The 27,038-nt window shown below is 48.5% G+C and overlaps 1 protein-coding gene across 8 annotated transcripts in view; it reads left to right on the top strand.

The window, feature by feature from the left end:
- The first annotated feature begins 7,247 nt into the window (after positions 1 to 7,247).
- The window catches only part of Plekhg3 (pleckstrin homology and RhoGEF domain containing G3), a 43,943-nt gene continuing 24,152 nt past the window's right edge, over positions 7,248 to 27,038 (top strand). For 7 of the 8 annotated variants that reach the window (XM_057782499.1, XM_057782503.1, XM_057782497.1 and 4 more), the window contains exon 1: positions 20,978 to 21,014. In XM_057782499.1, the coding sequence (XP_057638482.1) occupies positions 20,991 to 21,014 (24 nt within the window). In that variant the 5' untranslated portion in view covers positions 20,978 to 20,990. Of the gene's footprint in view, positions 7,506 to 20,977; positions 21,015 to 27,038 lie in introns of those variants that run through there. The other variant, XM_057782501.1, reaches the window with a different exon arrangement.

Genomic DNA, 27,038 nt, shown 5'->3' with positions numbered 1-27,038 from the left:
ATTCATTCTAAAGCTGGGTGTGGCATGCATGCCTGTAATCCCAGCTCTCAGAAAATGGGTGCAGGAGGATCAGGGGCTCAAGGCTACATGAGACTTATCAAACACCAACAAAACAACAGAAAGAGTGCAGATCCACACAAGCCCTGACTTAGAAACCTTCTAGTGACTCTTAAGAATCCCATGCCTGGGGGCTGGAGGGATGGCTCAGAGGTTAAGAGCAGTGGCAGCTCTTCCAGAGGTACTGAGTTCAAATCCCAGCACCCACATAGTGGCTTACAACCATCTGTAATGAGATCTGGTGCCATCTCCTGACCTTCAGGCAATATATATATACATATATGCCAAAAAGCTCAGATACAAAAGGATCCAGATAACTCAAATAACTCCAAACACCATTTTACCCAGTAGGTCTACCCCAGATGCCCGTGCACTTTGGCATGGGGCAGGGTCTAGCTCTACACAGTCACACAGACGGAAGTCAGGAAATGCCCAGCAAACTGTGTGTAAAGCAAACCCAGCGCCTCCAAGGCTGATGTGTGAGTGCCAACTCCGTCTCAGGTGTTGTGAGTGCTGACGGGGCCTTTTTATCTCCTGATAAGGAAGTGAACATAAGTGATCTCCAGAAATGGTTCACACGGGCTCTCCGCTTCTTGAAAAACCGCAAGTGATTGGCAACCGCTTGTGTGGCAGACACAAAGTCAAACAGCAGGGCATTTCCTTCAGACTGCCCCTGGGGTGGCAGCCAGCTGTAGAGCTGGACATGGGACCGGCATCCTCTCCCTTCCCCCATACCTCTTCCCCTTTCTGATGTCACATTCTTCTGACACCAAGAACAGAGGAAACTATCAATAAAGGAGGGGACCATTTCCCCCAAGAAGCCGCAGCCCTCTCTAAGATACAATTATAAACCTTCCTTTCCCGTTGTTTTGGGAAAGCTTTGGGGCCACAAGACTTTGAATTATTGTTTTAAGGCAGCAAATTACAGCGAGCCTATGGCTTCATACAGAATTCTCTGCTGAGATGCGGAATTGAGCTTGCCCTGCCCCCACTCGCTGGGCATCCTAAGATGCTGATATGTTCACATAGCTTTGTTTGTTTGTTTGAGACAGGGACCCTCTCTATGGCCCTGGTTGGCCTCAAACTCGTATGTCATAAAATTTTACCTGTTTCATTAAAAAAAAAAATACCCTGATGGCAATTTAAAAAAAAAAATCAATCGGGGGCTGGAGAGATGGCTCAGAGGATAAGAGCACTGGCTGCTCTTCCAGAGATCCTGAGTTCAATTCCCAGTAACCGCATGGTGGCTCACAGCCATCTGTAATGAGTTCTGTCACCCTCTTCTGGGGTGCAGGCATGCGTGGAGGCAGAATGTTGTATACATAATAAATAAATAAATCTTAAAAAAAACAATCAATTTATTTTGTATGTATGGGTGTTTTGCTTGCGTGAATACTCGGCAGCACACGCATGCCTGGTGTCTGTGGAGGCCAGAAGAGGGCATCAGATCCCCTGGAACTGGAGTTACATCTGATTGTGAGCTGCCATGAGAGTGCTGGGACCCAAACCTGGATCCTCCGGAAGAGCAGCCTGTGCTTTTAATCCCTGAACCATCTTTCCCGTCCCCAGTTTACCATTAAAAACACACAATCCAGCTGGATGTGCGGGTGCAAACCTTCAGTCCCAGCTGCTCACTAGGAGACTGTGCTGACTGTTCTTGGTTGTCAGCTTGACTACATCTGGAACTAGAACCCCAAATGGAGGTCACACCTGTGAGGAATGTTTGCTTAATTTGAAGTAGGAAAAGCCACTTTTTTTGTGTGATTTTTTGAGACAAGATTTCTCTGTGTAGCTTTTGAAATGATCCACTTTTTTTTTTTTTAAAGATTTGTTATACATACAACATATTTGCCTGCACACCAGAAGAGGGCACCAGATCTCATTACAGATGATTAAGAGGCACCATGTGGTTGCTGGGAATTGAACTCAGGACCTACAGAAAAACAGTCAATGCTCTTAATCACTGAGCCACTTCTCCAGCTCCGGAAAGATCCACTCCTAATCTAGACCTTTGAGCTAGGAAGACACGTCTTAATCCAGACCTTTTGAGCTGGGAAAAGACCTGCTTTAATCCATATCTACTCTGGGCCACACTTTCTGATGGAAGCCCATATAAGGACACAGAAGAGGGAAGCTTCTGCTCTTTGCTTGCCCTTAACTTGCTAGCAAGCTTTCTGACATTAGAGTCCACGTCTTCAGGATTCCAGCACAGATGGAAAGCCAGCTGAGACATTCAGCCTTGTGGACTGAGCAGCTACTGGATTCTTGGACTTTCTGTTCACAGCCAGCATTAATTTTTTTTGTTTGTTTTTTTGTTTTTTGTTTTTCGAGACAGGGTTTCTCTGTAGCTTTTGGAACCTGTCCTGGAACTAACTCTTGTAGCCCAGGCTGGCCTCGAACTTACAGAGATCCGCCTGCCTCTGCTTCCCAAGTGCTGGGATTAAAGGCATGCACCACCACCACCTGGCCCCATTTCTATATATAGAAAGAGATTTGGTCTATAAGCTCTTTTACTCTAAAGCATCAGATCTCAGCCTGTGGATTGCGGTCACTTTAGAGTCAAACAACCCTTTCTCAGGGGTCACCTAAGACCATCAGAAAGCACAGGTGTTTACATTATGGTTCATAACAGTAGCAAAATTATGGTTATGAAGTAGCAATGAAAATAATTTTATGATTGGGAGTCACCACAACATGAGGAACTGTATTAAAGGGTCACAGTGTCCAGCACAAACAACAACTATGACCACAAAACACGCTCTCCCCCCAAAAATAAGCCTGACCCATCTGGTTAAACTGTAACTTAAAATCTGTAATTCTGGCTAGTGTGTAACTCAGTGAGAGAGCCCATGTTTAGCCTGGGTACAATTCCTAACACGAACAAAACTGCATCTCGACAGTTATAATAACTAGTGCCATTTTCACAATAATTTATAGTCCTGGACTGGTTAGTAGTTCTTCCCCATTTCCTCCAACTTCCTGTTCTGGACAGTTCTTATGAATGGGGCAATACAATATTTGATCTATTATGATTGGTTTCTCAGCAATAGGCTTTCAAGTTCACCCACGAACTGGAACTTTGTTCCATTGTATTCTATGTGTCATTCTGTTTACCGTCAGCAGCTGAGGGCCTTGTGGGTTTCTACTGAGAGGAATAATGCTGTGTTGAACATTTATGTCCACTGTTATGTGTGGACAGGCGTTCTTGTTTCTCTAGGTACATTCCTGGGACTGGAATTGTGGTCATAAAGCAAATCTATGTTTAACCTTTGAAGAATGGCCAGACTGTTCTGCAAAATGGGTGCACCAGCAGTGTGAGAGGGTCACAGCTTCTCCGCATCCTCACGGACACTCACTGTCCTGTGCAAGCATCCTAGTGGACAAAGCAGTATTTCACTCTGGTTTTTCGCATGCTCTTGGCTAGTGTTGTTCGCATGTGTTTGTTGGCCATCTATATAGCTTCTTTGGGGAGATGTCTATTCAGATCCTTTGCCCTTTTAAAAAATGGGTTGTCTTTTTATTGAGTTGTAGGTTGCTTTTTTTTTTTTTTTTAGTGGATTACAATGAAGTCCCTTAGTGAGATAACATAAGCTTTTGCAGAAAGTTTCTCCCATTTTTAAAGCTACCTTTTCATAGTCTCTCTCACTCTCTCTCTCTCTCTCTCTCTCTCTCTCTCTCTCACACACACACACACACACACACACACACACATACATACATACACATCCCTGAGTCTTGCTGGGGGTGTCCTGAAACACACTCTGTAGACCAGGCTGGCCTTGACCTCCAGAGATCCGCCTGCCTCTGCCTCCAGAGTGCTGGGATTAAAGGCGTGCACTATCATGCTGGCTTCTTTTTTTTTTTTTTTTTTAAGACAATGTCTCAGCCGGGCGGTGGTGGCGCACGCCTTTAATCCCAGCACTTGGGAGGCAGAGGCAGGTGGATCTCTGTGAGTTCGAGGCCAACCTGGTCTACAAGAGCTAGTTCCAGGACAGGAACCAAAAGCTACGGAGAAACCCTGTCTCGAAAAATCCAAAAAAAAAAAAAAAAAAAAAAAAAAAAAAAAAAAAGACAATGTCTCATTCTACAGTCTGGACTAGAAGTCACTATGTAGTCCTGACTGCCAAGACTACCACGCTTGACTTTTTTTTTTTAAAGTACCAGTCCCAGACCCTCATACACGCTACCTAAGCAACCTGCCGCAACCCTATATCTTCACCCTTTAATACATAAAAGTTGGCTGCTGGGAGGTTTTTATTTAGCTTTTCCTCTTTTGTTGTATGCAACTTAGATTTTTTCTTGCTTTGTTTTCTGTGGTTCTGGGCTTCAAACCCAGAGCCTTGTCCGTGCTATGCTCTACCACACTTCGAGAGACATTACTGAAAGTCAACTTGCAATTCTAAAGTCACTGAGATAATGTAATAGGCTATCGAGAGGGATTTCTTCCATGTTTGGGGATGAATTCTCTGTCAGCAGCAGCAGGCCTTGGCTCCTTCTCAAAGCCAGGGAATATGGCCCCTGGGGACCTATCTCCTGTGTTTACACCCCTCCCTTTCCTGAAGTCCACAATAGAGCAGCTGAAATGACAGTTTGGAAATGTCCTTTATTGTGAAAACCCAACGGCCTTTGTCTCTGGGATTTGAAGTTTTCATTCAGAAGGAGGTAGGGAAGGGATGAGAAGCCCTGCATGGTTCCTCGTGAGTCATCTTGATTCTAGGTTGTTTGGTTTTCTCACCCATAAACTTAGGAAGCGCAGTTCCATTCTCCCATCCTAGCGGAGGGGACGTGAAGACGAATTAATTTGTATTTGTTAGACACTTTGAGACCTTAGATTAAAAGCATTACTGAGACTCAAGGTGTTATTATAATAATAAATGATTTAATATCAGGGTGAGGCTGTTGAAGCAAGAGCCGGGTGGGAAGGCAAGAGGCTCAAGGCTGCAGCTGCTAGCCAAGGGGGCGCTGCTTGGTCCAGACACCACACCGACTCTCGGGTTCGGAGGCAGGAAACTCTAGTTTCTCATAAACCCTGGGTTGTTTCACCCGACTTTCAGCATAGCCTTATTGAATGCTTCCGACATAAGTTCTGCTTCCGACATAAGTGAGATTACGATCTTTTCAGGAAACAGGCATATAAATTAAAGCAATTAGAAACAACACGGGGCGTTAGATTCAAGTGCAGGACAGAACAGGAGTCTAGAAGGAAGTGGAGGAAGAGCTGGGTAAATGCTGTTTTCCCTGTTAATGACTCCCAGCTCTACCACCCACCAGCTGTGTGACCAAGCCTCAGTTTCTCCTTCTGTGACCGCAATTGTTCTTGTAAAATTCTCTAAGTGAGGCTAACACAGTAAACGCTCCGTCTGTGTCAGACTAGGCTTTGGCTGACTACATGATCTAGACCAGCCTGCTCCATCCTCGGATCCTCAGTATTCTCCCCGTCCCTTTCTGGTAATCTTGGCTCTCACCTGCGCTGCCTTCTAGCTCGCCCCTCTTCAGGCCTAACCTGCCGACTAAGTAACGTGGGCCTAATTTTCTGGGCTTGCCAGGAGGAGCGGGCAGTCAGGAGCAAAGGATACAGGCTTGTCTACACCTCACCTTACCCTCTGCAGGGATCCCGTTTCAAAGTCACCTAAAAGCCATTTCCTCTCGCACTGCCCCGCCCCGCCCCTCCAGTAAATCACTAGGTGTTTTCCCTGGAGCAGCACCTTTTTTTTTTTTTTTTAAAAAAAAAAAAGGGTGGTAGTTTTTTAAAGGATGGTTTAAGATTCCCACTTGTCTACACCTGGCCTTCTAAATGCTGGTGTAGAAGCCCCATTCCTGTTCCAAGGACCCCGTGCTTGCATCTAACCGGTGAGTCCTGCCTCTTCTGTGGTCTCATCCTGGGCTCTCATCTCCCACCCCTCTTCAAGGTGGGTGTTGGGACAGAACCTAACTTCAGGTTTATGCTGCGCGGGGCGTAGTCGCACACACCTGTAATTGCAGCACTCTGGCGGTGCGCCTACAGTTCGGGGCTAGCCTGGGCTAGAAAGTGTGATCCTATCTCAAATCAAAAAATAAAAACAGTAATAAGGGCGTGGTAGTGCACACCAGTAATCCCAGCACTCGGGAGGTGGAGGCAGGAGACTCAGTTCGTTCAAGATCACCCCCCAGGGCTGGTGGGTGGTGGCCTCCGCTTTTAATCCCAGCACGCAGGAGGTAGAGACAGGCGGATCTCCGTGAGTTGGAGGCCAGTTTGGTCCACAGAACGTGTTCCAGGACAGCCAAGGCTACACTGAGAAATCCTATTTCGAAAAACAACAAAACAAAACAAAAAAATCTCCCTCCGTCACTCTTGATAATTGAGATCCTGCTTCAAAAACAAAAACAAAAACAAAAAAAAATCCAAAAACACCACCCCTTCCCCAAAAAACCCAAACACAAAAAAACAATAAACACAAAGATTTATGTTCTTGTTCAAAACCTTTCTCGTCCGTATTCTATGTCCTTGTGCTACCTTCACCTCCCCTATTTTCCCAGCGCAAGCCTTTTGTTGATGTACAGATCACATTCCAAACGGGGTCCTCTGTCACTCAGGTTCCTCAATCTGCTTTTCTCACTAACAGTCCCGCTGAGCGCCCCACCCAGTCCCAAGTTATGCGCTTCTTATCTCTTTCTCGTCAGAAGGTAAGATTTTTTACAGCTGTAAAGAGCCGCCGAGACCTAGTTTCGGTGAGGAATTCGAGACGTGCCTTTCTGACTCAGTGGCCGTGGTGACCTGCTCCAGTAAGGACCAGGACGTCCTTCATCTAGCCAGGTGCTTCTCCTGGGAAAGTCCAGGGGGCTGAACAGGTGTCCTCCCTAGTTGGAACCCAGTCTGGAGGTGCGGGCTGCCCTCTCGCCGTGAGGTCAGGCTGCTGACACTTAGGGTAACCCCACCACGTGCGTCTTGGAATCCTGGAGCTCCAGGTGACGGGGGATGGGGAGCGGCCAGCGGGACCCACACGGACGGCCGCGCGAGTTAATCATTAGCCACACGGACCGCTGCCTCCAGCCCGAACCCCAGCTAGCACGCCTCGCCAGGAAGGTTCCCAGTGCCCCCACTGAGCCGCCAATTGCAGGCTCGCAGCCGCGAGCGCAGTCTCCTCCCACTGGAAACATTCCTGGTCCGCCCCTCCCTGGCTCCCTCCCTCCCTGGCTCCCTCAATCCCTCCCTCCCGCGGCTGCCTGGGCTCCGTTCGGCCGCAACTTCCTGCCGAGTGCTGGGGAACTGTGCGCGTTTCGGGGTTCTGTGCTCGTAGCGGGAAGAAGCTGGGACCGCAGGACGGCCAGCCGTGGGCGGGAGTGGCCAGCTGCTCCAGTCGCTTCCGAGAGCGACTTTCAAACTCGCGCCCGCTTTGCGGCGCCACCTGGGCAGCTCCGCGTTCCCTGCGCGTCGCAAGCTCGCAAGCCGGCGGGGTGGCCACCGCTCGGTGAGTGTCCCCGGGTTTGCCCCTCTCCCTTTGCCCGTGTGCGACCGGTGGCACTCTTCGGGGTGCCCCAGGCTAGCCTTCTGTAGGATGAGGACCTGGTCCAGGGCTTCCTCGGACGCACTCGGAGGAGGTTGGAGCGCGGGAAGGTCGTAAAGGGGAGTCACTTTTTGTCCCCACCCCGGAAACCAAAGGAGCATAGGCTCGAGGTGGCTTCGCCGAGTTTGAAATCCGGGCGGCTCTCGACGTTCCCGCCACTCCATTCCCCTTGAGTGCACTGGCGCCAGTGAGTTAGTGCTTGCCCGGGACTGAGACCTTCTAGAAGGATTCGCCTCTGGTCCCGTGAGCCCAGGAGTGCGTAGACACTCAGCCTGTTCCGGGTTGGTGCCACACAGTGCTTGCTCCTGGGAATCTCAGTTGCCTATCTGGGCGGGTTAGAGTGAGTGCCAGAAACGGAGTGTCCAGGACCTGCAAGCCTAGAGCCCTCTCTGGCTGTTCCTAACAGCCTAGCCCTCCCACACTTCCAACTGGTTTGGGTATTTGTACCCTGCTCCCAGACCTTCGATTTGGGAAGCTCGGGCCGGGCTTGCAAGCTTCAGTTAGTTGTTCAAGATGCTGCTTCGGTGGCAGCGTTTACTCTGGAGCTACTTTTGAAAACAAAGGGGGAAAAAACCTGGAACGAGCCATGGAATGGTTGTAGGGTGGAAAAAAGCGGCATTGTGGGGTGGTGTTGAAGATTGGGTAAGAGCATTCGTCTCAGTCACTCACTAAACTCTTGGTAGATGTAGGGGCTGTTAGGCTTCTCTGAGGGCCCCCAGAACCGACCCGCACCATAGCACCTTACGGAGAACCCTAATCTTGGGGTTCCCGGTCTCCCAAGCCGTGCCTCTTTACACATTCCAGTCACATGGCTCTTGCTCAAGAAATAATTAGCATGGAGTATAATGACAGTCCTGAGAGAGAGAGAGAGAGAGAGAGAGAGAGAGAGAGAGAGAGAGAGAGAGAGAGAGGGGAGGAGGAGGCTTCCTGCTGTGTCTGGCCTTCCAGAGAGTTCCTTTCTATCCCTCCTTTGCTAGACTGGAATCTTAGGTCATAAATGCTCAGCATAAAAACCCAGGGACTAAACACCAGAAAGTCAACTCCTCTGTTACTCTTATTCCTGTATGATTCTGGGCTTAGACCTCACCTCCCATTTGTATGGGTACTTTTCACATGATGCCTCTGCTGGCCCTCCCCTGCTAGGCTTATCCACATGATGCTGGGAATTGGGAATGAAGTAGGGGCCTTTCTCATCCCTCCACTTAGTCTGGGCTGATAAGGGTGGACTGTCTGTTTTAGAGCGGTGGCCCAGCCAGGAAAGTGGGAGCCCCACTGGACTGAGAGTGCAGTGAGTTTTTGCCAGAGGTTTAATGCTGGCCCTATTGAGTTACAGCGAAGATGGATAGTGCTTTTTGCATACATAATTCGCCCATGGCCAGCTCCCACTCTCTTCCCGGTTCGCTTATCTTTTCTGACTCAGTTTCCATACAGAGTACCTGTTTTTCTTTATAGGGGATGTAGTCACGATCAAAAGAAGGTGCCTATGTGAGAAGTACACCATACATTACTATAAAAAAAGAAACACTGTCTAGTGGGTCTAGTGGCTGGCTACAAGGGGCCCCGTCAGTGTTTGCTGGATAGGCCCCATGCATCATAACACAGGACATCAGGAGCTGGTGGCGGGAGCTTACTCTCTGGCTCATAATATCTTAGTCTCAGAGTAAACATTGGCCTTACTAACTCCACTGCTATCTCAGGGTCACTGTGTTTACACCAGAACAGGCCAAAGGCCATGGCCTGCGAGATGACCAGTCCTGGGCGGGGAGACAGTGTGGGTCCCAGATGTGAGGCCTGCTCACTACTCCCACCCCGCCCTGAGAGCCCTATGCAGGCTTTGGTCCCCAGACAGGGAGGGTGCTACAAGCTGTGACAGGCCCTGGAGGGTTAATTGTGAAGTCTTTCTCTCTTGTGCCGGGGTGGAGGGGACTCTGGTGGTGGGAGGCCTTGCTTTTGCAGCTGCACTGAGGGCTGACTTCAGCCCAGCCATCCCGGGCCGTCCCTCTGGCCCAGGCCATTGCCCTGTCCGGCCTCTCCAGCCAGCTGCATGTCCACAGGCCTTTGTTCAAGAGCTATAGCCCGCCCCACTCATTACTTTCCTCCCCCAGTTTCTAGAGGCCTTCGGGCAGGGGGTTTGGCGGCTAAGAATTACGACTGACAGTGGAAAAACCCTTCAGGAGTTCCCAGGGTCTGACAGACCTGGCAGCTCATCCTGGGACCCCCATCACTCCCTGGTACACACTCCTTCACTCTCCTTCCTCATCTCTCCCTCCTTACACTTGAGTGTCTTATATCTATTTTATGCATTCACCCATTATTATTAGCATCTTCTAAGTGTGAATACTGGGCATTGGGGACACAGTAGTGAACGAAGTCTGGTTTTCAGTAATTGTTGACCGGGTGGAGCTGGATTCTACTAGGGGCAGCTGACAGAGAACAAGATGTGTCATTGGAAGCGTCTTAGAGAAAGTCAATGTGAACTGTCGTGGAAGGCAGGAGACAGTTGTTCCCTAAGGAAGGGACTTTGGAGTCATTTAGCCAGGGGAGACATTTTCTACGCACTCTGGACGTCTGTCCCTAGAAACCCAGGTCGGCATCCTGATGTGACATTTAAGATCGGGGGTTTGCAGTTGGACGGACCTGGATTTAAACCTTAGCTTGGCAGCTTCCTAACCCTGCAGCCGTCTGTGGACTAACTCCTTTGAGTCTGTTTCTCACTGTAAAACGGAGTTAGTCATCGCGCCTACCACATGTGGCATCGTGAGAATGAGCAATGAGATAACACGTCCGCCGTGTTCAGCGAGCCTGGTGGAGCTATGCAGCCGGTTCTTTCTCTTGCCGAATTCCACAGACAGAGGTAGCAGCGATATTTCCTGCCAGTGCGCTCACCCTGGGTGAAAAGCTGTGCATTTGCACTTTAAGTGCTGGGATGGACGGGAATTCAAAAGGAGGGTAACTAGAAAACTTGAGTCAGTCTAGTCCCTTATGTGACCCTGGACGGCAGCCGGTTGGGGATGCAAGACTCCCATCGAAGGTGTGCTGGCCACTGTCCCCACGCTATGGAATTCCCCCTGCATCCAGTCAGCTGATGAATCACACCTTTATCCCTAGCCTCTTCGCTTGGCCTCAGTCCTGGAGGTTCTCCGTCTGTCTTCATCTTCACGGCATAGATATGTTATACGGGAGTGGGGTGGGGAGTGGGTTAAGAATGCAGGGGTTAGGGAGTGGAAGGAGAGGGGTATACATTGTGAGCAGGCTGTTCAAGGAGAGCGTGCAAGGATGGCGGGACAAGATAGAGGTTCTGAGAACTCAAGAACAATGGCAATGGGTTTTTGATCATACTGCACGTACTGGCTTTGTGGGAGCCTAGGCAGTTTGGATGCTCACCTTACTAGACCTGGATGGAGGTGGGTGGTCCTTGGACTTCCCACAGGGCAGGGAACCCGGATTACTCTAAGGGATGATGAGGGAGGGGGGACTTAATGGGGGAGGGGGAGGGAAATGGGAGGTGGTGGCGGGGAGAAGGCAGAAATCTTTAATAAAAAAAAAAAAGATAGAGGTTCTGAGGCACCCTGCAAAGACTTTGATAAGGGCTCCCCAGGGACCACAATGAGTTAAAAATGTTGAGGTCAATTTATGGGAGTCCTTCTACCACGAGGGTCCTGTGGATCAAGCTTAGTCCATCGGGATTGGTGGAAAATGCCTTTATCCACTGAGCCATTTTGTTGTCCCAGAAATTAGCATAGCCTTGTGGTGTTAACTAGACTGCCTTCTCTTTCCCGGGCTCCAGAAATCTCAACTCTCAGAATTGCAACTGACTGGACTGCAGAGAAGCCCAGGGTCAGGCGTGTGCAAATCTAAGCCGTCTCCACCCAACCCATGTGATGAGTCTCTTCCCCTCTGCTAGAACCACCACCCTCCTCCAGAGAGGTTTAATCTAAAATGCTGTTGCCAAAGCTTGTGGCCAGCGGTTTCCTGGGGGCCCTGCTCCTGTGCAGGAAGTGGAAGATGGGCTATGCAGGGGCCAGGCCTAGGGAAGTGGTTGTCAGCCAGACCACTCCTCCGAGGCCTCTGCAGGCACACACATGCACAGCCAGGCCCGCCCTATGATGAAGGAACTTTAGGAGACTGTCAGTTGGTATAGAGCCTCAGAGGAAGTTAGAAAGAGGGCCCTGCGTAGCCCCAGGCATGTTTGTGACTTTGGTACCTTGAAGTCAGAAAGACGGTCCAGTGATCCCACAAGAGGCTATCCTGGAGATGTTAACCATTCCTCTGATGTCTGGGGACCAGCATGTCTTGCTAACTGGATATGGTTTGTTGGGTTCTTTTCCCCCTTTGAAACTGGATCTGACAGACCCAGAACTCTTTTCTTTACCCCCTAGGACATTTTCATCTTAAACTTGCAGTGATCCACTTCCCTTTGCATCCCAAGCACTGAGGTTTGTGCCATCATGCCTGGCCTTGTTGGCTTGTTTTGATTAGAAGCTCTCTGAGAGCCGGAATAGGGCTTCGCTTATCCTTGTCCTCATAAAGAACTGGGAATAGCAGAAAACATGACCTATGGGGCATGACTGACTGGTGTGGGGCTCCATCTGAGAGGAACCCTGGCTTGGTGGTCTCATCTGCTCCAGGACTGTGTGAAGAAAGCAGGGGTGGAGTCCACACTGGGTGAGTGAGCTGTTGCTGTCTGAGAAAGCAGATTGAAAGGAGACCAATAGCTGTTTTGGCTGGCATTTGGAGAGGATGCTTGTATTTAATGTCAAGGACTAGCAAGACCTCCTAGTCCATGATGAACAGCCTCAAGAGCTGAATGCAGAAACTGAACAGGGTTCAGAAGGTGCTGGGTACATACGGCTTTTTTTAAGAAACAGAGTGAGAATCCTGGGAATTTCTCTGATGACTGCTGGAGTCTGAGTTGAGATGGGAGAAAGGAATGGAGGAAAAAGACTTAAGAAAAAAAGTCACATTTTTGGTGTGTGTGCGTGCACATGTGCATGTGTGTGTTCAGAGGACAGCTTGTGGGGGTTCTTTTCTCTACCGTGTAGGACCTAGGAATTGAACTCACGTTGTCGGGTTTGGTGGCAGGTGCCTTTACCCAGTGAGACACTTGTTTTATTTTACTCTTGACCCCAAGGGGGTATCCTATGCTATCTTTGTATATGAATTCAGCAGGCTACTGGGACTGCTTAAAAATTCTTATGTTTTTAAAATTGACTCTGTTGTTTTTTAATCCCAGGCTAACATGGGACCTCCACATATGACTGGGTAACCTTGAGCTTCAGGTCTTTCTCCACTTCCCCCATGCCTTGACTACAGGCACCCAGCACCACGTCTGGTTTATATGCTATGCTAAGGATTGAACACTCGGCTTCGTGTATGCTGGGCAAGCACTCTGCCGACTGAGTCACAACTCTGGCTCTCCTACCCTCTTTAAAATTTTTGACACAGGATGTTTCTATATAGTCAGAATGGCTTTTATTTATTATTATTATTAGTTTTTCGAGACAGGGTTTCACTAGCTTTTGAGCCTATCCTGGAACTAGCTCTTGTAGACCAGGCTGGTCTTGAACTCAACAGAGATCCGCCTGCCTCTGCCTCCCAAGTGCTGGGATTAAAGGCGTGCGCCACCACCGCCTGGCCTATTTTTTTTTTTTTTTAATGCTAGGGGCTGGAGAGACGGCTCAGTGATTAAGAGCACGGGCTGTTCTTCCAGAGGACCTGGGTTTGATTCCTGTTTGGCGGCTAGCAACTGTCCACAACTCCAGTTGCAGAGGATTGGATGCCCTCTTCTAGCCTCCACAGACACTGCACACCTGTGATGCACAGACGTCCATGCAGGCAGAGCACCTGTACACATGACAAAAATAAATGAGCATTTAAAAAAAAAAAAAACAAAACAAAAAACTCATAGCATTTACTCTTAAGGCTATGAAGACACTCCTCCCTCTCTCTTTCTGTCTCTATCTTGTCTTTCTCTTTCGTGTGTCTCTCTGTGTGTGTGTATAAACCAGAGACTTGAGCAACAGATGACAAATATTTATTGTAGGGAAAGGGGAAGCAGTGTTCTTGCAGCCTCTATGTAGGTCGTTGCTACATCCCCAGTGTCTGCGTAGGGTAGGATTACAGTAAATACTTGTCAGATCAACTTATGCTGCTCTGAGCTAAACCTCAGGAATGGAGGTTTCACCTTCACTTTTGTTTGTGTTTCTCTGATCTCCAGTCTGGCCTTGAACTCAGTCTTCCTGTCCACCGAGTGTTGGGATTACAGATGTGAGCCACTATGCCTGGTTTACAAATGATCCATTCTTGGCTTAAAGTGAGCGATCAGGACCTAAGATTCTAATTTTAACCTGATGAGGCAGTGATGCAGGCAGCCTGGTATTCTTGCAGCTTGCAAAGCATAAGGGAACCTGGAGTCGCTGGGACCCAGATTCCCAGGCCTGCTGCTGAGTTTACCGCCATGCAAATTGGGCCGGAAGAGGACAGCAGGGTGTGCTTATAGCTTTGAATACAGGTCCCATAATATCCCATAATACCACGCCCACCCAGCTGCTTGGCAACCTCCCTCACAGTCCTGCTCATCTGCTCATAGCCAGGGGTTGAGATGCCTGTGAAATCCACACCAGCCTCCCCGGAGCCTGGTTCACTTCTCCCCCTAACCTGTGTCTTCTGTCGGAGCCCATTGCAGATAGGTAGCAGTGAGAGCCCTGAGGAAGCCCGAATAGAAAGGGAAGCCATTGTGGGGCAGCGAGTTGGCAATGAAAGCAGGCTGAAACAGAAACGCCAGGAAAGGCCGTGGCAGGCGGAAGGACCCAGGGTCGTTTGTTTGCAGGGAATGGCTTGACACACCTTCCACCTGGGGCTCACTAGTGATGATGGGCGCTTGGCTGGCAGCTGTGTCCCTGACACATGAAGAAAAGGCGAAGCTGTGCGCCCTTAACCCTGACTATGGTTAGGAGAGGCAAGGAGGTGTAAAACATCATTTTGAAGATCCCTAGTCAGGGCTGGAGAAGCGGCTCAGTGGTTAAGAGCACTGACTGCTGCTCTTCCAGAGGACCCAGGTTCTGTTCCCAGCACTCATATAGCAGCTAATAGCTGTCTCTGATTCCACACACAGACATGAAGGGAAAATACCAGTGCAAATAGAATAAAAATAAGTTATTATTTTTTTTTTAATATTCCTAGTCAGATTGGTTGGGATCTTAAGAGATGTTGAGAACTGGTTAGTAATCTCACAGCCCCCAAGTCCTTTCAAGGTCTGGTGAATTGCCCAGGATTGCTGTGCTGACGCTTCAAAAAGATCAAATTTGAACTTTCTTATCCTTTAAAAACTTTTTCTTTTTTTTGGTGGCATTGGAAGTGAGCCCAGGGTCCTCTGCCTGCTGGGAAAGCCAGCCATCTCTGCCACACCCCGAGCTCAGGATTTGAACTTCCTAATGACTCCCGAGCCCGGAGCTCTTAGCGCTCTCAGCGTTTTGAAACTGCAGGTGTGCTCTTTTGGACTGTTCTCTGTGCTGTCCTTGTGGGGCTGGGGCCCGGGTTTGGGTTCAGTCGAGTTGGAATGGGTTCTCACTTGAGTTTCACAAAAACAGACTGCCAGGTATCCCGGGATGGTGCTTGCCTCTGTCAAGACAAGCACGCTTCCCAGGCATCTTGTGCAAATACTGGTATTTTCTGAGGGGGAAAATGACAGGGAGAACTGCCCTCTCAACTATCCACAGGAATTCGCTCCTTTGTGTGGGTTCTGAGCTCTGCTGAGGATGCTGAACTGTGTGGTCTTGGCGCCTGATGATCCTACATAGTAGGTTTTCATACTTAATTTCTCTCATCTTTTTTTCTTTTCTTTTGTGTGTGTGGGGGGTGGGTTTCAAGACACATTTCCTGTAGCTTTGGAGCCTGTCCTGGAGCTAGCTCTTGTAGACCAGGCTGGCCTCGAACTCACAGAGATCCGCCTGCCTCTGCCTCCCGAGTGCTGGAATTAAAGGTGTGCATCACTACCGCCTGACTTCTCATTTTTTATAGGAATAAAATGTTACAGATTTTCCCCACTTACTCCCACTTTAAATGTGCCTGGAATGTATTTTCTGGTTGCTGGTTTTGGGCCCTGGCAGGACAAGAAAGGGCTTTAGCATATGCCCTGGTGCCTGAGCTTTGCTCTGGATTTCATCATGGTCACAGACTGCTTCAAGAACCTTGCCTGTAACCGTGGTTAACCTTGAAAGATGCAAATGATTTTATTTTTTTTTTTTCAACACTAGCCAACTCCACCCTCCCCCAAGGTCTGCCCTCCATTGCTTATTGGATGGTCTACACTACCGACTTGTCTTAATGTTTTTTCTTTCTTTATTATTTAGGGTTTCATTGAGGTGTATTTCACATATATTAAAGTCACCCATACACTGTGTATATAGTTCATTGATTTTTAGTATCGTCAGCAGAGTTGTGCAACTGTTGCTATCCAATTTTATAACATTATTATTACTTCCAGAAAAGACCTGTCCCCATTAGCAGTCATTTCCCGTTTTCACCAGCCCCCGGCTCCAGGCGGCTACTGGAATACTTCCTGTTTCTCTCGAGTTGCCTATTCTGGGCATGTTGTAGTAGTGGAGTTTTATATTCTCTGTCTTTATGGCAGGCTTTCCTTTGCTGGGCACTTCATCAGTGTCTCCTAACATGTACCATGTTGTAGAAAGTAATTCATTTTTTATTGCTAAGTAACTCGGTATTAGGTGGATATATTACATTTTGTGTATTTATCAACCATCTGATAGACATTTCTGCTTCAATTTTTTTTTTGTTTATATTTTGTTTTCTTGAGACAGGGTTTCTCCGTGTAGCCCTGGCTATTCTGGAACTCACTCTGTAGACCAGGCTGGCCTTGAACTCACAGAGATCCACCTGTCTCTGCCGTGTTGGGATTAAAGGTGTGCGCCACCACTCCTGGTGTCCTTGACGTGTGACCTTCCCCATTTAAAAAAAAATTTATGAGGCTGTTTCAGCTCTTTAGCTATTATGAGTAATGCTGTTGCATCGGACCATAGCTCAGTGGGACTTGCCTAGATGCACAAGGCCCTGGGTTTGACCCCTGGCATTGCCAATAAGTAAATAAATTTTAAAAGTGAATAATGCTGCTGTGGACATTAGATTATGTAACGCAGAGCCATCTTGGTGTGGGCATATGTTAATGATTTACCAAAGAGTAGGATTGTTGGGTCATATGGTAACCCTGTGTTTAATTTTAAAAAACCCTTTGTGTATGAGTATGCGTGTGTGTGTGTGTGTGTGTGCATGTTCATGTGTGTGAGTGTGTGGAGGTCAGACAACAACCTTGGATGCGGTTCCCTGTCTTTGACCTTGCTTAAGAAAGGGTCCCTTGTTTATTATAAGCTGTGCACACTGAGCTGTTCCTGGGAATTCACCTGCCTCTGCTTCACTGTGACCTGCTTTCTCTAATGGGACCCCACCGATTAAACGGAATTATCTTGTTAAAAACCCATTGACTGTAAATGGAGTTTTATTTCTGTCCTCTCTATTCTGTGCTTCCGGCTCATGTCTTCTTATGTGAGCGTAATACGGTCTTGACGGCTGTGCTTTCTAGGGAGCCCAGATCGGGAGAGCTGAATCTGCAGAGAAGTTTGTCAGAAGTTGCCAAAAAAGAGAACTGCCATTTTTAACAGTGTTAAATGCTCAATATGGATAGAATATGAATGACTCTCTGTTCATTTGATGCTCTTTAATTCCTTTTTTTTTTCCTTTCTTTTTTTGTGAGACAGGATTTCTGTGTAGTCCTGGCTGTCTTGGCCTTCGCTCTGTAAATCGGACTGGTCTCGAATTTAGAGACCTGCCTCTGCCTCCCGAGTGCCACTGCCCAGATCCTTACTTTCTTTCAACAATATTCTAGTTTGTGTATCAGTCTTGTACTTTTTTCTTTTGTATTTTTATTATTTATTAATTTTTTTTTTTTTTTTGAGACAAGGTCTCTCCACGAAGCTCTGGCTATCCTGAAACTCACTTTGTAGACCAGGATGGCGTTGAACTCACAGAGATCCTCCTGCTTCTGGGGTTAAAGATGTGCTCACACACACACACACACACACCATTTAAAGAACGTTTATTTGTGGGGCTGGAGATATGGCTCAGTGGTTAAGAGACCTCCTGACGTCCCTTCCAGAGCTTCTGAGTTCAGTTTCTAGAACCCTCATGGCCCCTCACAACCATCTTCAACGATAGTCTCATGGAAACCGGTGCCCTCTGTTGGTGTTCATACATGTAGACACAACATCCATACACTTAAAATACATACACCAGTAAATCTAAAAAAATGTTTATTTGTTTATTGGGCTGGGCTGCTTGAGGTCAGAGGACAACCGACGTTCCCTCCTTCTCCGTAGGGTCCAGGGAACTGAACTCTGGTGATCCGTCAGGTTTGTGTGCTGAGCCATCTCTCCACCTTGGGTTGTTGTCTTTTTACGTTTCCAGATTTTTCGTTATTATTGTATAGGAACAGATCTTATTGTGTGCCGTGTGTTGTGTGTCTGTGGAGGCCAGAAGAGGGTGTCAGATATCCTGGAGATGGCTGCCCATGCTGAGTGCTGGGACTAAACTCAGGTCCTCTGCTCGACCAGGAAGTGCTCTTAACCGCTGAGCCTTCGCTCAGATCCTTTGCAGATTTTAGAAACAGGGTCTTGCTGTGTAGCCCAGGCTGACCTGGGACTTACTCTGTAGCACAGATTGTTTTTCAGCACAGCCCTTCCACCCCCCGGTTGCCACCTTCTAAGTGTTGGGATTATTACAATTGATTTTTGTGTCCTGTTACATTGCTGAAATCTTTTACTAGACTTTGTGTATCATGCTATCTAGAAAGAGATAATTTGACTTTTTACAGTCTGAGTCTTTCTTATTTATGTTTGACCTTGATAACACAGTTCAACAGAATCAGAATAACTTGGGGAGTGTTGGTCCCTTTCCTATTTTTTTTTTTTGACGTTTGTAAATAATTGGTATGGTTTCTTTAAATGTTTGCCACAATTTACCATTGAAGCCCTCTCATTGTAGACTTTCATTTTAATTTTTAAAATTACAAATTGCTATCTGTCTTGTCAGAGTCTGTTCCTCCTGGACCTGTCAGTAGTTTGTGTTGTTCTAGAATTTGCATTGGTTATACTATTTTATTCATTGGCATAGAGGAGTTGTCTATAGTTTTTTATACTTTTCCTTCTTTTATTTCCTTTTCTTTTGTTTTTTTGAGTCAGGAGTTCACTGTAGACCTGGCTGGCTTGGAATTTATTCTGTAAGTCAGGCTTTTATTTACTTTTTTACACTTATTTACTTATTTCTTTAGTGTGTGTGTGTGTCTGTGTGTCTGTGTTAGGGGTTATGCTCATGCTGTGACCTGCATATGGAATTCTGAAGATAACTTCCAGCAGTTGGTTCTTCTGCAACTGTGTGGGTCCCAGAGATAAGCTCAGGTCATCGGGCTTTAGCAGAAAATGCTTTTACACATGGGGTCATCCTGCCAGCCCCTTGCAATCACGGGATGCCGAGAGATGGGCACTTAGGCAAGATAATTTTACAAATCTGTATTTACTGGTGGTGATTAGGTCTGGGCGGCTCACAAGTGGAAGTGGATGGTTGAGGTGGGGAAGAGGGAAAGACCAGAAGGCTTCGCCTGTCTGGCTACTGTTTACTGTGTCTGTCTCAACAGTCACCTCAGAGACACCTCATCCATACCCCTCTACCTAGCAAAGATCCCATCCCCCCAGTGACACTGTTTTTCCTGTTTTTTCTTCTGCTTGGCACTTAGGACTGTACTGAAATCTATTATTAACTGTTTACTGGTGTTGCTGGTTGCTGTCCCCTGCACTTGCATACGATTTATTCTGTGATCAGACATGAGGGATCCCCTACCTTTGCTGGGAGACCGATTCCTGGGCCTCCCACATGCCAGGCAAGCATTCTACCACTGGGAGGTTTTTCAGTCTTGACTCTGTAGCCTTGGCTGGGCTGAGTTTGGCCAGGCAGCAGGCAAGTGAGCTACACCCCCACCCTGCCCGCCTTCCCAAGCCTATTTCTGTCTCCTCCGCCAGGAGGATACCTCTCGCCTTTCTTCACCACAGTCACTCACAAAACGCCATCCTCTCCACGTTGCCCACACACATCAGCCACCTTCTGGCAATTCCTTACACAGCTGCCAGCGCAATTGACAAGACCTGGAGAACATGAAGGGCGCAAACCTGAAGACCCAGACTTGCCACCTGTGGTTTTATAGCAGGGTGCATGCAGAAGCACCTCAGGATTCTTGTCCCTCACGAGTGCAGATCACCCCCACCCCCAACCACAGAGTGTGTGGGCAGAAGAACGACACTCTTTTGTGTTTGGTCTTCTGCTGGTCTCACAAGTGCTTTCTGTCTGGAAGCGTCTGTGGGTGAGTTATCAATTCCCAGGTGATTTTGTTTGGGTCTCTTTCTGGGGTTGTCACACTGTGTGGGAACTTTCCCCTAGTGAAACGAAAACTTTTAAAAGGAGCAGGAAAAAGAAATATCCCGTGGGGGCACCTGAGGGGACGGTCTACCCGGGTTCCTTTTAGGCTCTGGCTCCTGGGTCCTGTGTATGAGGAGGGGGAGGCATGTGTTGCTTCTGCATGGATTGCCCAGAGATCTGGAGTCCAGCAAACCCCGGCTCTCCACTTCCCTAACTGCATGGTCTTGAGTGGAGGAGTGTTGTGGGGCATAGCTAATGTGTCAGAGCAGTGCCTGTATGCCCTCAGAAAACGTCGTCCGAGATTTTAGTTCCGTTCTGGGAACAGCCCGCGCCTCAGTTTTCCTGACCTGGATAATATTGACGCCTTCTGTTCCACCCTCCAGCTTGCTGTTGTGAGGACAGAGGGTTAATAGCCTTGGGCTGTCACGGCCTGAGTGGGGGAAGGTGCCCCATAAATGGAGCATTGTTGTGTTGGTGACTGATCTGGCTTTGTTTGAGTCTTCAGTGTTTGACTTCCTGCATTTTAGTATCCCATGTGCTTAGTCTCTGGAGATATTTGTGGCCCTCGGCTGCACGGTGCTTACCCCCTGGGGCTGTGGCCCGGGTCCTCACCCATTAGGAACCTGCTGAGTTGTGGTGGGAAGCTGCATTTCCTTGGTGGCTCCTCCCCCCCCAGCAATCTGGAATGAGAGAAATGTAGCAAGTATGACCCACACGCGGAACTGGATCTGAATAGGACGTTTATTGAAGAGGTTTCACGGGAGGCAGCGGGCACTTTAATTCCCAAGGCTGTTGGTGGCAGTCTGCTGCTCGCCCAGCCCGAGCCTGTTAACTACTGGACTGCCGCACTCCTGGAGAGAATGCAGCTCCCTAGCCCCTGGCCACCTTCCCAGTGCTTCTCTTTGTCTTGGGATGGGAGCCCTTTTGAGGAAAGCGGTAGGTACCCTCTGGGGCCAGGCCAAGGGGGTCCGAGTGGGCTGCAGGTGGGACTCTGGGAATCTAAGCTTTGCCTGGCAACCTCTGGGGAATGTGAACAGCCACACGTTTGGGACACAAGGCAGAGTCTCCCCCGGAGGTTCAGAAATGGAGGGCCATACCTGGTTCAGGGGTAGATGAGTGGACTCTCCTTACCTTGCCCTGGGTGCTTCCAGTAGGTTTGGTCTTGTGACTGGGAAACAGGCAGACAATCCTGCGGAGTGTGGAGTGCTTTACTTGGGGACTTCCATGGTGTCTCCTCCAAACATTCACAGTTGGTGGGAGGGGTGTTCTCGAGATCTAGGGTGATCCCACCGCCCTCATACCCGTACACATGACGTGCATACTGGGAAAAGCATAGCTAATTCCTCACTTCTTCCTGAAGTTTCCTTTGCCCAGAATCCACAGGGAGGTGTTTATTTTGGATGAAATCAAGTGGCACCATTAGTAGAGGAGGTGAGAAGTGGGTCCTAGATACTGGGATGGGGCCAGCACCTCATTTGCATAATAGCTCTGGGCAGCAGGTGTAGGGAGCTGGGGTAGAGACCCTTGCTTGGACATCACTATCTCTTTCCCTTGGGTATCAAGGCCTCTCTCTTCATGGAGTAGACTGCCACAGGGCTGTGCCTCTCCTTGCCCGGTGTCCTGCGTGGCCTCTGGGGTTTGGCTACAGGTAAGGGAGCTGTCGAAATTCTGAAATTCTGGTCTTTGTGTGCCCTTTACTAAGGGAGAAGTCTCCTCTCTTAGACTGGAAACTGGTTGGATGAGTTCCCTTAGTCCTCTCCGGCTGAGGCCTCTTAGCCAGGATGTGAGGGACTGGGGGATGGGAGTGGAGGGAGTCTGGGGCTGCCGCTCTGCTTGGTAGGAAAGTGTGTGAGGTCACACTTGTGTGTGAGTCTCTAGGGCCTGCCTTGGAAAAGCTACTCCCCTAACCCTGTGCTAGGATCCTAAGGTCCCTGGTGGAAGCCCAGGCTAAGAAGAGGGTGGGTTGTGGAGAAGCCAGGGTGAGGAAGTTGATGGTTTAACTAACTGCATCGTCCTGGAAGGAGTTTGTTTCCGTTCCTGAAGGCTCATGTTTAGAATTTGGAGGGAGCCGAGACTGGGGGAGATACCCTGCCTTACCCCCAGTTCTGACGTGTGGGAAAGGAAGGTGGTGCGTGGTGGGGGGTGACCCCCCAGATGTTAAGATTCATATGGACCCTTCCTCAGCCCAGATGAGGGCTATGGGCCTCTACTGCCAAAGGGAGACTCCCTCCCAGCTACTGCCTGGAATCTCAGTGACTGGTCCCCATTGGTAGTGGCCTCAGGTTGTAAGGGATTGTGTCAGGTGATAGAGTCCCTTTGTATTCTATCCTCTTTGAGATAGGGTCTCATAGCCCAGTCTAGACTCAAGCTCGCTGTGTAGCTAAGGGTGGCTTTGAACTTCCTATCTTCCTGCTCCCACATCTGGTTTTATGTGTTGCTCCATCTCAAACCCAGGCTTTCCTGACAGGCTAAGCTACATCCTAGCCCTTCTTCCTGCTTTCAGAAACACCTAATTTATGCATTGCATCATGTTGCCTTGATCTTAGATCACACATCTTCCCCGCTGCATGCATGCGAGCGAGTATTTCTTGCTCCTTTTTAGACGGTGCTCTCTCTGCCGTCCCCTCTCCCTCTTCGCTTTCTTCTAGAAATCCGCTGTGGAAAGTCAGCAGGTTCTCCTGGGCCTCTGCATTCTTTTCGGAACCCTTCTTGGTCCTGGGACACCTGTAGCTGCCGTCTCCCACCCAGATGGTGTTTTTTTAGTGCATATTCTCACGCCTTGTCTTCCGAGCCTGTTTGCACCTGTCCCGGTGTTTGATCTTCCAGACCTGCCCTAGTAATCCTTTTCCACAAAACAATTCAGATGCCCCCAGGATGCACAGGATCCCAGGCCTTTCTCTGGAGCTGACTTTCATTGACCCTTCCAGATCTCTTCATCTGGCTTAGTCATCGGTGGTGACTCGGCCAGAATGTCACCTTTTCCTGCAAAGCTTGCAGGTTCCAGGCACACTTGGCCTTCTCTAAGCAGCTTTTGTGTATTCATTGTTCATTTCTGCGCTAGCTCTCATCTACATACATGCCTTTTCTCCTTCTAGAGTTCAAGTTCTTCAAAGATAGGGTAGTGTGTCATTCATTTTAGTGTCTTCAGGGCCTAGCATCACGCTCAGAAGTGTTGAGTTTCTAAGCTGGAGGCTTCTGGAGCTCTCCGGCAGCTCATAAACTCCACTCTCTGGATTTTTGTTTTGTTTTCATGATACAAGGCCTTGAACCCGAGACCTGGAGCTTGCTAGCAAGCCCTCCACCTAGCTGTCTCCTAGCCCTAGCCCATGCTGCCACTTTACCCTCTTTTGGTAATAGAAGGAGCTCTTGTGAGTTGGGTCTGTGTGCGATACATTGTTACAGTAGGTACTGAATAAATGCTTGGTGAGGTAGTGAATTCTGAAGCTCAGAGCTTAGGAAGAAAGGGCAGCTATCGTTATCTCTGAGGAGGGTTGTCTTGGAGGTACATTCAGTGTGTTGGGGACACAGTTAGGGCCCCTTCAGAGGCGTCTTAGTTACTGTTCTGTTGTTGTGAAGAGACACCATACCCAACACAGCTTATAGTAGAGAAGCGTTTAATTGGGGGCTGGCTTACAGTTCCAGAGGGTGAGTCCTTGACCATATGGCGGAGAACACGGCTGTAAGCAGGCGGGCGGGCAGGCAGGCAGGCGGGCGGGCGGGGCACTAGGTGTAAACTGAGAGCTTACTTCTGATTTATAGGTCTGAGGTGGGATGGGGAAAAGCTGGGCCTGGCCTGGGTTTTTGAAACCTCAAAGCCCACCCCCAGTGACACACCTCCTCCAACAAAGGCCACACCTCCTAATTCTTCATAAACAAATCTACCAACTGTGAACTAAGCATTCAGTGTCTGAGCCTCTGGGGGCCATTCTCACCCAAACCACTGCAGCTGGCAACAGTCCTGGGCTCTTTTGTGCTCTTCTGTTTGATATTCCCTGTGACTCAGGAACACTGGCTGTCTTCTTTGCTGCGTTGACTTTTGTCCCCTGTCCTAACGCTCTACCTGAAGCTGTACTTAAAACCCAGGGACTAGCGTGAAGGATGGGATTGGTTGGTCACTTATTTGTGCCTTTGCTCCTACAATGCTTTGACTGTCCTGTTGGACTGGTGGTTCCCCAGGACCCAAGCGTCTCACCCTATGGAATGCTGAGGAATGTGTCCTGCTGCGATAGCCCTGGGACTTTCCCTGACCTGTGCTTGCTGGTGCTGGCTATCAGTCGAACTGCTCTTGCGAGGTTATGAGATCATGGTCTGAACTGTGTTGGGACCCTAGACTGATAAGCATTGGTTTAGTGGGAAGGGATAGCACAGGCTGATTCACCAAGTTTGACTTGAACCTTTATTGTTCTTATTTTACATTTATTTATTTTGCACGCACGTGTGTGTTCCAGGGATTGAACTCACTGTCATTTGGCTTGGTGGCAAAGCCTTTACCTGCTGAGACATAGTTTGAGATATGAGTGGGTAAAAAATAAGGTCTAAGGCAGAAAAATATTTCATCCTGGTGCTTTTGGGGCTAGCGTTTTCCCTCGGGTTCTTTTTTTCTTTTCTTTTTTTTTTTTTTTGATTTTCGAGACAGGGTTTCTCTGTAGCTTTTTTGGTTCCTGTCCTGGAACTAGCTCTTGTAGACCAGGCTGGCCTCGAACTCACAGAGATCTGCCTGCCTCTGCCTTCCGAGTGCTGGGATTAAAGGCGTGCGCCACCAGCGCCCGGCTTCCCTTGGGTTCTTGGTTGGGCTTCTGTATGCTGGTGTGCAGGTTGCCTGCGCACTCCAGTCTTGGTGATGGTCAGTGAGACTGACAGTATTGTAACCATTTTGCTGCTGGACAGTTGAAGACCACATATAGTTGTGGGAAAGTAGAGGACCTAGACTTCAAATCAGGTCTACCTGGTTCCAAGACTCGTGGAATAAATTCAGTGTGTCTTAACCTGTTTCATGCACGCATCATCTCTTCACCGCTTCTGAGAACTCTGCTGGCCACAGTAGATTCCCGCTGTGCGTCTCCTGTGCCTTTGAAGCGGTCTCAGGAACAGATGCTATAGCTCTGAAGGTGTGGTTCCTTTTCTCCTTTTGTAGTTAGTTCCCTATGGCCTGTTCTAGGCCTCAAAGCAAGCAGCTCCCCAAATGGGGGTGGGGGGGGCACAACGACTAATAACATGGGTAATTTTTCAGGTCTGGGCTTTGGAGTCATGTTCTTGAAGTTTGCTAATAAGTAGTACTGGTTGTACTTGAGTGCCGTGTGTGTGTGTGTGTGTGTGTGTGTGTGTGTGTGTGTGTAAGTACTAGATACTAGAGATTGAACCCAGGACTTAGTACATGTTAGGCAAGTGCTCTACCAATTAGCGACATCCCCAGCCCCGCCTGATCCCTTTAAATCTAGAGATGAGGGATGGGAGAGAACCTCAGTGGTTAAGAACTGCTGACTTGGGTTCAGTTTCCAGCACCCACATGGTGGCTCACAACCATCTGTAACCCTAGTTCCAGGTGATCCAATGCCCTCTTCTGGACTCCATGGGCACCAGTTACGTAGGTGGTGCACAGACATTCAGGCAAACCACACATACACATAAAATCAAAATACAAAACAACAATAACAAAACAAAACAAAAGAACACATTTTTAAACCTAGAGATGAGAGAAGTGGTGGCTTCCAAGCACTTGAAGTAGGTTTGCAGTTGCCTCTAGCACGGACTTCTGGGACCTTGGCTGCTTCCAAGGCCTTGCCTGCTTCCTCTCCGACTACTTTGTATCTTTTTCTGTAAATGGCAAGATTTGCCAGAAGCTGTAACTGACTAACCCCAGCAGTGAGCAAAAGTACCTACCTTCCTCTGGGTAAGTGAAATAAATGTCTTGGTAGGTTGCTTTTCTATATATATATTTTCTTTTGAGGGGGATATTTATAGGGAGGCCTTATCATTGCAGTCCTGTGTCTAGACTTGACTGCTCTCGCCTTTCCTCCAGTCTTTTATGACTGATTGCTGAGTCTGTGGCATGGCAGGGCAGCCTCTGCCTGGCCAAGTATGACGAGGTTGCCGGGGTGAACCATCAGTCACTGGTGCTGGCTGTCTTGGCTCCTGGGACTCTTGCTGGCGGTGACTAATGTTGAGTCCTTCCAGGAGGAACTAGCTTAGGTCTCAATCTCCAGCACAGGGTAGTTGTTTCTTGACTGTGGGAACGGTGAGAGGTGTTCTAGGTCTAGTCTTGCAACTCTCCCAGTGGGCATTCAGACTTAGTCCAGAAGAAACGCTTGCATGTGTCAACCTCATGGTGTCAAATGATACCCAGGATCATTAGAGTGGAAAGAAGCACAATAGCTTCCTATTCTGCTGTAACACACACACACACACACACACACACACACTTTTTTTTTTAGCATTAAACTTTGCTTTAGATTTTTTCTTTTTATATGTATGAGAGTTTTGCCTGAATGTATGTATGTATGAGGTCACCACACGGGTGCTGGGAACTGAACCTGGGTCCTCTGTACAAGCAAGTGTTCTTAACCACTGAACTATCTCTCCACTGCAACCCTCCAGTCTTCAAGTTAGGGAGGATAGAATTTACTTTTGGCCCATGGGTGTTCGGAGCTGCTGCACTCTGATTCGTGGTCAAAAAGAGCAGCATTGCATCTCTCCACAGACTTCTGACTCAGGCTTCTGCTGCGTGCCTTTTATGATTATGCTGGGCTCACTCAGATAATCCAAGATCGTCTCCCTTCCTCAGAATCCTTTATTTGATCACAATGTGAAGTATGTTTCGGTGCTACAGGTTCCAAGGATTGGGATGAGGATGTCTTCGGTGGGGCACAGTACATTGGGAGGGATTAGAAATGGTTGAAGCAGAGTGATTCTGAAAGCAAGCCGTGGTTGGCCTAGTGTAGAGGGAGGGGGTCTGGGGGACTT

The sequence above is a fragment of the Chionomys nivalis genome, chromosome 10 (assembly GCF_950005125.1).
Source record: "Chionomys nivalis chromosome 10, mChiNiv1.1, whole genome shotgun sequence".
Taxonomy (NCBI): domain Eukaryota; kingdom Metazoa; phylum Chordata; class Mammalia; order Rodentia; family Cricetidae; genus Chionomys; species Chionomys nivalis.
This window is presented reverse-complemented; position numbering and strand designations above follow the sequence as displayed.